The following is a 10840-nucleotide window of genomic DNA, read 5'->3' on the forward strand; positions in this document are numbered from 1 at the left end:
AGCAAAGCAATAACAGGTTAAATAATGAATGTTGCTCTGTAATTCCGCACTGTTAATTCCACACTGCTTGCACAGTATTTCACAATTATCACTTGGTAAACCACAGGTGAGAACAACAATTCTCCAACATGAGATGCACAAAATGGTGCAGACTCATTACATTACATTACATGTCATTACATGTCCAAAGTGTCTTACAGTTGATGAGACTGAGCAGGAGACAATCCTCCTCTGGAGCAATGCAGGGTTAAGGGCCTCGCTCAAGGGCCAAACGGCTGTGCGGATGTTATTGTGGCTACACCGGAGATCGAACCGCCAACCTTGCGGGTCCCAGTCATGTACTTTAACCAGTACGCTACAGGCCGCGCAGTTACTAGGCGATATCGCAACTGAACTATGAGGCACCAGGAAGCTGTGTGAACATTTTAAAAAAAATCTGAGTGGGAGTGCTGTTCTGGATCTTATCGATTCAGTATTTAATGTAGGATTCAGCGCCCCAGTTGAGTGTGTGGCTTTTCATAATTTATTTATCAGAAAGCTTGACCGCAGTGGCAGCCTCAGGACAAAGGGACATTTGCTCTGTGCATTTGATCAATTCCAGTCACATCTCAAAAGAAAAGAAAGGCAGGGATTCTCACTGGAGACCCATGTAACGCATGCAGCCTCTATTGTTCTTGTGAAAGGGATTATGCTTGGGGATTTAACTTTCATTAATTCAACCTATTCCCTGTTCACTGAAAACTAGACACCAGTGGTGTGAATTATAGACATCAACATCAACAGCAGTTATATGTAAACTTCTGGTCTGCCAGCCTTGTATGTACCTGTATCCCTAGATATGATGCCTTAGTTCTGACACTTAGGAACAGTGTTGCCCAGCCAGACACTACAGCAAACCGAGATTTCCCTTGGTTATCGCCACATAATGTCCCTGTGCGTTTATGTTCAATTTTTAAATGAGCAGATTCATTCAGCATGGTTTCTGGAAAACAAAATGGACAAAGACAGATGCCTTACCGTGCCAAGTTCTGCTTGTGTTCAGGCCAAAGAACATACAGATTCTCTTCAAGAAAAAAATACATGGAATTAAAAAATGTAAACCATATTTCCTGCATGTTTTAGCAGTATAACGCTTACGTTTAAACATTCTATGTTGCGCTGAAATTAGTAGCAAGTGACCACTAGATGGAGATAGCGAGTAGTTTTTCCCAAATGCCGTGAAGCATACATGGGCAGAAGCCCAGTTAATTTAATTGCATTATGGTGATTTACATGTTAAAAAGTATGTAATATTTCTACACAAAAAATTGTGCCAGTGTTTTTCTTTGGTATATTGGACCCTGGGACAGAATCACTTCTGTACAAAATGTGACTAAAGTGCCCTCCACAAGCTGGAAAACTGGCAGCATCCTAACCGTTCATCCATCTGTGGCTAGTTTGTCTTCATTGTTACAGTACAGCACTGTACAGGCTGGTACAAACTGCAAACTTTGAATTAATATTACCGCACCAGCAAAGCGGTGACATAACTGGGGAATGAACACACTTACTAAGACTGTGGGCCTGCGGCCCGGAACAGTTGAGGACTTGACAGAATATACAATGCTGTAACACTGAAGCCACACTCTAAAGGAGGTCCCTAAACACACTGTTTAAAGGTACTATAGGCAATTTAGGACTTTGAAAGGTCAAGAGAGGAATTGCAGCAAGAAACATGCTCAAGCGACAAACACTGTTTATCCCTCCCCCTTCTCTGTGAACGTGCTGATGTGGAAATGGCATTGGCTGCGGCAATTAGAACCAATTTTCAACCAATAATCTTTCATTATTGTACAGCTAAATTATGTTTTGGTAGAGTGCTGGCCACTGCATATTTTCAAACCCGAATTTAAGGACTATAAACACAGACAGAGGGTGAGTCAACATGTCAGTGAGCCTTTTTGAATGTTAGGAAGGGATTTTGTAGCAATGTTTTAGCACAAGAATCTTACCTATTGTACCTTTAATGTTGATCTGACAGGGCTGCACCCCTGGGCTCTTGAATGAAGGACTGGTGAAGCCCATATATTTGGAGCAGAGACTAATGTCATGTAGATGACGTGGTTCAGCTGTCGTCCTCAGATCCAGGGTGGCAGCAGAAACTATCCCTACTGAGAAAACATGGTCACAGTCTACAGATAATGTTGTAAAATGAATAAATGAATACATAAATAAACAAACCAACAGATGAATAAATGTGCACGATCTTGGAGAAATCAGACTAACACACTTTGTAATCTGGGCAACAATATAAAACCAACGTAAGCCCTTTAATCCTACAGTCCTACTGTGAACAACAACATGAAACCTTCCTCCCAAACGCAAAGCACACACATAAATCTGCTCTTGCAGCGACCACAGGAGTCAATATCCATCCATTAATGAAACCCTGGATCCCCTGCGGGAAAGTACGCAGCACCTCCGACCACCGGGCCAGCCTGAAAAACCACAAGCGCCAACGCAGGGCCAGATGATCTCACACTCAGGACATAAACTTTCCGGCTGCCAGACAGCTTCAGGAAAGAACAATTCCAGCACAAACCGCACGTCACGAGGGAGAGGTCGCACTGCCTGCTCTGCGGTATTAAAAGACAACACGCTGCGGTCAGTCATCCCGCCGCAGTGATTGACAAAAACACGTAAGTATCGGAGCGCGGCGTCAGCTCGGTGGGCACAGCCAGCTGATGGAAATAGGCCACAGAAAGACAGGGCTGGGTGCGGAGCACAGACTGTGCTCACAGGAGCGACTGGAGGTCAGGACAGGGCTGCTATCATCGCAAAGCTATGAGGCCCGACTCTTTTTCCTCCCGTAATAACATGAGTTTTTATCCAGACTCTTTTCCGTCCATAATAACATGAGTTTTTATCCACCCTGCCCTGAAAAACATGGATACGCTGCAAATCCCCCTGTGACGGGAAACAACATTTAAGATTCTCGAGGTTCAGTGCATCGTCCAGTTGCCTGGAGCAGGCTGATGGACAGAAGGATATCTGATTTATGCACGAAAACCTTCAGATTCTCACTCAATACATTATCTATTCCATCCTAAGCATCATTGCTTCACGGTCGTTTTAATGTGTGGATGTTCATCATTTATTTGATGGTTTATTGGTTTCATTGCATTTCTTAATGATATTTTTTTTTTTGCTGTTTGTTCCATGTGTTTGTTTATGCTTTGGTTATAGTTATTATTATTGGACATAACGTATAATATTTATTTTTTCATAAAATAAGAAATGTGCTGGAATAATCAAAATTTCCAATTTCATACTTGGATTGCTACTGCAAATCTGAAAAGGATTAGATTCACATTTTTCTCTTACCTTGAATTTAGCTTATCTTGCGATCTGCTCATTGTTTTTAAGCATTCCGCCTCTTTCTTGGTCCATCGGTTAGCTTTGCCTTGGGATTGCAAGGGGCCCCAGGTTTGCTTTTCTCATAAAACTGTGAGTGTCTTGGTGTGGTGGTATGCAAACCGATCTGAATGCTCTCCCTCAGCCTCTCCCATCAATAAGACATAAATTAATTGAGAGAGAGGGAGAGAGAGAGAGAGAGTTCAGTGTTTTTCTGAAGGGAAGACTCGCAGTTAAGCCCTCGACTGCGCTCTAAACGTGGTATTTCGACCACTTGCTCCTAGTCATCTAAAACTGCCTAAACTACAGCAGATATCAATACGTAGCGTGCAACTTCACGAAACACAAAAAGTTTTTTGTATGTTTTACCAATACAAACGGTACAAATGGCTTGAGACGGTATTACCAATAATTTCGCCAATTGTGCATGTGGCTCGCGCTCGTATTTTTAACCAATCCGGAGGAAAGGAACAACGCCGACGTGGTTGGTAGCCAATTTCATTAGTTGACGAACCTAATAAGGTTTTTGCGCACGTCGGCTTGCGCGTGAGAGAACGCCTGGGCTATTTCTGCGAGTACTCGTGCGACTCCGGTTGGCACACGCCACGAGCTTGGCGATAGGACAGGTCCGTCAGTCAACGAGCGCTCCAGACGTCCGCGGAAAACCCCGGGCAGTGGGCTCTCACTCTGCTGCGGTCTCTCTCTCGACTTGCGCCGCAGGACGAAGATAAAGGACACCGCAGATTCGCACATGAAAGAACGGTGCCAAAGTCAGACTCGTTTTTTAGATCGTCGTTTTGTCGTAGGCTATCATTTTTTTTAATCATTTTTTTTTCTTTCCAAACCAGTCACTTCGGATTTTAAGGCAAATCCCATTATTCTCAGTGTGGTTCCATTTAGAACTTTAGGAGCGTAGTAGAGCATATTTATTATATATTTAATCAAAAGTTGTTTTGATAGATGTGTATAATAGTATATATACTATTATGCAAACGTTTGATTTAATGCGCGGATAAATCTATGCGCACTGAAGGCAGATGATACTGTAAAACAATATATTTAATTGCCTATTGACAAGAACTCCACGCAACCACAAGAATGGACACTTTATTCAATACGACAGACAATCCAAGCAACTGGACCAATGGCACGGAGCCCAACGGCACGGACATATATTGGAACCAGTTCGTGCAACCGGCATGGAGGATAGTTCTGTGGGCGATCGCTTACAGCACCATTGTTATAGTGTCCGTGGTAGGCAACGTCGTGGTGATCTGGATCATAGTAGCGCACAAGCGGATGAGAACTGTGACCAACTATTTTCTGGTAAATTTAGCCTTCGCAGAGGCATCTATGTCTGCCTTCAACACGGTTATCAATTTCGCCTATGGAGTGCACAACGAGTGGTACTTCGGTCTGGTATACTGTCGGTTCCACAACTTCTTCCCGATAGCGGCAGTCTTTGCAAGCATCTACTCAATGACAGCTATAGCGCTGGACAGGTGAGCAGCCAACTGCGTATTTCTGCCTTTTCTTTTTAATTGGCTTTTCCCAGTAAATGTTCCACTTTTGGCCGTTGACATTTTTTACGTCTTCCCCGCATGTGCTATTTTCATTGTCTCGTAAATTTCATTTTCAGTTCCGTTATTCAGTTGTATGCTGTGTCACACACAGTGAGCTCCAGAATTATTGGCACCCTTAATAAAAATGAGGCAAAAGCCTGCATATAATAAACAACACAGTTGATAATCCGTGTGTTATGTTCAAACATATGGGAAAACTATATGATTTTATTTCAATACATTCAGGCAACTCATGTTTCAGTGTTTTTTATTAAGTAAGCCTAATCTTTTTTTTTTCCTGAAAAACATGGGCCTCAAAATTATTGTAAATAAAATCAACAAAGTGAATTTGAAAATACTATTTTACTGAATTTAGATAATATCAGTCAAAATGAACTATATCGTGTCATTCTATCACTGTCTGTTACAGGAAGTGATACAAACAGGTAACAGGCATGCACATTCCCTTTGTCATCCATCAGCATGGGAAAAGAACTATCAATTCCGGCAAGATAGATATACCTAAATACCTAAACGGGTAGACATACCACTTAGCACTTTAAGAGGAATAATACAAATTGAAAGACATATGCAACAGTGGCAAACTTACCAAGAAGAGAACGTAAGTGCATGGTCTTCGCACAGACAGTGAGGAACATGGTGAAAGAGGCCATAACGAACCCAAGGGTCATGGTTTAAGAATTGTAGAGATTGGTGGCATCTTGGGGGTCACCAAGTCTCAAAAAGAACCATAAAATGGCACATACCACCTAACTCTTTGAAATGGTGGCACAAAGACAGCCCTTACTGAGTACAATAAAAACCAAGCATTTAGAGTTTGTCAAACATCATTGGAATTATGACCGTAAACGAGTGCCATGTTCAGATGAGAACATAATTGGACATTTGGGCCACACACCATCGACATGTTTGGTGGCAAAAGGGGAATGCAAGGAGAAGCACATCATACCTCCTTTCATTATGGAGGTGGGTCATTGACGTTTCGGAGATATTTGATGTTTTGCTGCCAGTGGTCCAAGGGCGCTATGTAAGATCAGTGGCACAATGATTTTGGCTGGGGCATTTTGGCAGAAAATCTGGTTGTCTCTGCTAGGAAGCTGAGATTTGGTCATAGGTAGATTGTCCAGCAGGACAATGATTCCAAACATACATCAAAATCTACACAGAAATTTTTAAGTGAAACAACATCCATGTTCTGCAATGGTCATCTCAGTCTCCAGACTTAAATCCCATTAAAACCTGTTGTCTGACTGGATGAGAGGGGATTTCAGGATATCTGTGATTCTGAAAAGTTCTGCATGGAAGAATGGTCAAAAAGCCCTCCAAATGTGTTCTTTAACCTTATCATTACAGGAAAGGACTCATGTCTGTTTTGTTTGCCAGTGGTTTTTCACACAGTATTAAACCAGGGTGACAATAATTGTGAAATTCCATTGAATCATTAATAAAGCACATAGCTTTGCAGCTTTGCAAAGCTTATGTATATCAGTAGCTGTATTATTTTTCAATTCACAGTATTATTTGAGCATATTTATTGAGGGTGTAAATAATTCTGGAGGTCACTGTATTTGGGTTGTTTGAAATGCAGGAGTTACTTTAGTTCACTACTGTCCATCAGAAGTTTGGGTGTTCATTTTTATTTTGTATTTACAGAGCTGAAATGATTATTATTATATCCAAATATCCATCTCACCATCCTTTTGTAATATCTCTGCAAACCTGTTTGTAAATAGTAGTTTACTCAATTTAGCTATTATAATAATGCGCGATTTATTTTTGTATTGTGAGATATTTTGTGTAAACATTTAGCCTACTTGTTCACCCCATATATTGATGGACAGTTTGTGCATCAAGCTGATTTGGTTTCTCAAGCAATATTCAGTTTTATTCGAGGCTGTTGGTAGAAACAGGTGTTTAGAGCAAACGGTATGTTTTGTGAATCATATACACTTTTTTTTTGTTACTTTAAAAGATGGACTTTGTCAATTACGTGACCTTCTGTTGGACATTTATGTAGTAATTGAGGAATATCAATGTCAAGCATTTCTTTCATGGGATTACAAGTAAGCAGGGTCCTCACTTGTATCACATTTAATTCCAAGGGTAAAACAGAAATGATTGCCCCAAGGAAACAGTGAACTTTACATTGTATTTATTCTTTCAAACCTAGATTTTTACATTTAAATCATCAAAGGACTAGATGGCTTGATACACATTGTGTGCATGGGAAAGTGAGTTTCAGATGAGACCATATTTTTGGCCACACACCATCGATATGTTCACCATCTTTCCAAAACAATATGCGTGCATGCGTGCTCAGGAGCATGTGAGTGAATGTGTCAGCTGACTACCCATGTACATACATACAGCAGTGTTTTACTGTGTCTACTGTCTGTTTTTCTCTCCCATTGCCTAGGCATGCTGAGTTATAAATAGATGGTAAACACAATCATTTTTGATAGAATTATGTGTTACAATCATCCCGAACCTGGGCAGCCGTTACTTAACCAGTTATTTTGGCTTGTGGGTTTTGGGTTTGAAACTAGCATGACTTTGAACGTGACATTTGACTAGAGAAAATGCTTATTACTGCCATGGATGTTAAACCATTTTACCTACAATATTGCGACTGTTAAAACAAAAATAGATGAGATGAGGATCATTACTTTTGTACTTCAAAATCAGTTTTTATTTTGCTCAAAACACTCAATATTTAACATAGAGCCATCAAACCTCTTGCTCAAACAGAAAATATGGGACTGGACAGTACTGGACACTTTACCACAACTCCATTCCTTATTGGTCAAATTGATGGTGTTAAATCTAACCCAATGTTACAACCCTCCCTGGTCTCCACTCATTTCACCAAACACTGAGGACATGCAGCAGTGTAAATCATATAGTATTGTAGAGTAATTCAAGTATTCAAGTACCATGTATGATTAATAATGAACCAAAAGCACACTACACACACTCCTTATGCACAGGGAATTTCGGTTGCTTCTCTGAAATGTCTGGTCCTACGTAAATAGTGGTTTGATAAACACAGTAAGAAATGCTTCTCTCAAAAGTCTGGTCCTACGTAAATAGCGGTAAGAAATCTGTCGTCCACCCATTTTTATCGTGCGGCCTGCATGCAGATGCATCGATGTGGCCATTTTGTGTTTCTTAATCAATGGCCCCTCAGTGCTGGAGCAGTACGAGCATGTTAAAATGATGAGGCGGTGATGTCCAGTCAGACATCGACCGATGCGTGTCTGGGTTCTTCCCGCTTTCCGCTGAAATGGGGTTGTGAGTGATGGGCCTTGAGCTTTTGCACGCAGTCGATAATTTTCATAGTGTTCAGAGCTGACATATAATTGTTTTCTGACATGCCCGTATTAGAGACCGCACATTAAGGAAGAGAGCGTAGCGATTTATGACACTGCTCAGTTTTTTTTTTTCTTACTTCTCCCGGGAGATGCGGGGGGGGGGAATATGAATTTAAACATTCGATTTTACAGTTAACACCTTTGCTATTCTTTATTGGCTCTGTTGCTGTCTTCCTAGAAAATGGACAAAGCTAACTAATCAGAAATGGACTAAATGCTGTTAACTGTGTTGTGAATGTAACTTTCTGTTATTTGAGCCCTTGCTACAGCCTCTGTTAGCTCTCAGAACAGCTGCACAGAATCCTAATGCCTAGCGCCCCAGACTGCTTGCTGGGCCTGTCGATGAGTTAAACTCCCGGGCAGCCAACAGTAAATATTTCAACAACTTTGGGGAACATTCCCAGTCTACGGATTGTCATTTGGTTATGGGGTTGTGTTATGATGAAAACATCGCCGAAAAAGGCCTTGTGTTTCGCTCCAATCAAATTCTGGTCACAAAGACAAAATTCCAGAACTTCTAGTACATCTCCAATCATGGGGTTCGGTGGGGGTTCAGCCAAACTTTTCAAACATTGTGGGACTCACTGAATACTGTTAGCAGGGCTTGAAGTCAGTGATGTGGGTCTATATTGTAGGGCATAGGTAATATCAGTGCAGAAAGACTGTCCTTAATTCTCACCTGTATCAAATGCCTCTTCTCCCCTCTCATCTTGGCTCAACAATCTCTTTCATCATTACACTGCATTGACTCAGTGTCTCTCCCTCTCAGCCTACCCTCCTCCCTCTCCCTCTCAGCCTTGCTCGCTCTCCCTCTCTCCGTACGTACTCTCTCTCCCTCTCAATCTCATCCTCTCTCCCTACGCACGCTCTCTATCTCTCGCACTCTCTCTCCCTCTCACACACACGCTCTCTCCCTCTCACACACACACACACACACACACACACTCTCTATCTCTCACACTCTCTCTCCCTCTCTCACGCACACACACACACACTCTCTCTATCTCTCACACACTCTCTCCCTCTCACACACACGCTCTCTCCCTCTCACACACACACACACTCTCTCTATCTCTCACACTCTCTCGCCCTCTCTCTCACACTCTCTCTCCCTCTCACACACACACTCTCTCCCTCTCACACACACACACACACACTCTCTATCTCTCACACTCTCTCTCCCTCTCTCACGCACACACACACACTCTCTCTATCTCTCACACACTCTCTCCCTCTCACACACACGCTCTCTCCCTCTCACGCACACACACACACTCTCTCTATCTCTCACACACTCTCTCCCTCTCACACACACGCTCTCTCCCTCTCACGCACACACACACACTCTCTCTATCTCTCACACTCGCTCGCCCTCTCTCTCACACTCGCTCGCCCTCTCTCTCACACTCTCTCTCCCTCTCACACACACACACACACACACACTCTCTCTATCTCTCACACTCGCTCGCCCTCTCTCTCACACTCTCTCTATCTCTCACGCACTCTCTCTCCCTCTCATATTGTAGCACTTTTTCTTCTTCTAAGTGTTGGTTCCGTCCCCCGGCTCTCTATCTCCACCAATCTTTGGAACATTAGATGACACAGAGCCACTCTGCCACACAGCTACTCACCCTACCCTGTGCCCCCCTGCCCCCCCTAAGCCTCCCGTCTCTGACTGTACCTCTCATCAGTCTTTCCTCTGATTGTACCTCTGATCAGTCTTACCTCTGATTGTACCTCTGATCAGTCTTACCACTGACTGTACCTCTCATCAGTCTTACCTCTGACTGTACTCCTGATCAGTCTTACCTCTGACTGTACTCCTGATCAGTCTTACCTCTGACTGTACTCCTGATCAGTCTTACCTCTGACTGTACTCCTGATCAGTCTTACCTCTGACTGTACCTCTCATCAGTCTTTCCTCTGATTGTACCTCTGATCAGTCTTACCTCTGACTGTATTCCTCTCTCACAGCAGTTCCCGACCTATCGACCAAGCTATGCCTCTAAATGAGGCGATAAAAGGCACCAATTTAGGCTGGCAAATTGGCCATAAACAACCTGGGCCGCCTATCACATCAATTATCTCCTCACCTCTTCATTTCTTTTGTTTGGCTTTAATTGCTATTTTTGCACAGGAGAAAAATGTTTTAATAAAGATGCAAAAATAGCAATTATAGCCTAACAAAAGAAGCAGAAAGGTGCGGAGATAATTTGAGTGTTTGACATAATTTGCATTGCAATTTGCATGTAAACGTGCTTGTGTACACACACACACACACACACACACACACACCCTCACCCCCCTGTCATCGACACCAAATTATTCTTCACAGAAAACATTGTTGTGGCGAAAACGACGGTGTCTAGACCATCTATGGCATGCCAGCAAAACCCGACTGCATTTGATTGAAAGATAAAAGCTTTCCAGCCGACTAGGATGGAGCAAGCTACATCCAGGGAATACCTGAGCTATATTGTGGATAACCGGATA

At 42.5% G+C, this 10840-nt stretch overlaps 1 protein-coding gene across 1 annotated transcript in view; it reads left to right on the forward strand.

The window, feature by feature from the left end:
- The first annotated feature begins 4033 nt into the window (after positions 1-4033).
- tacr1a (tachykinin receptor 1a) overlaps positions 4034-10840 on the forward strand; it is a 24298-nt gene continuing 17491 nt past the window's right edge. Inside the window, exon 1 of the mRNA XM_061260879.1 lies at positions 4034-4895. Coding sequence (XP_061116863.1) covers positions 4492-4895 — 404 coding nt within the window. The 5' untranslated portion in view covers positions 4034-4491. The remainder of the gene's footprint in view (positions 4896-10840) is intronic.

The sequence above is a fragment of the Conger conger genome, chromosome 11 (assembly GCF_963514075.1).
Source record: "Conger conger chromosome 11, fConCon1.1, whole genome shotgun sequence".
Classification (NCBI taxonomy): Eukaryota; Metazoa; Chordata; class Actinopteri; order Anguilliformes; family Congridae; genus Conger; species Conger conger.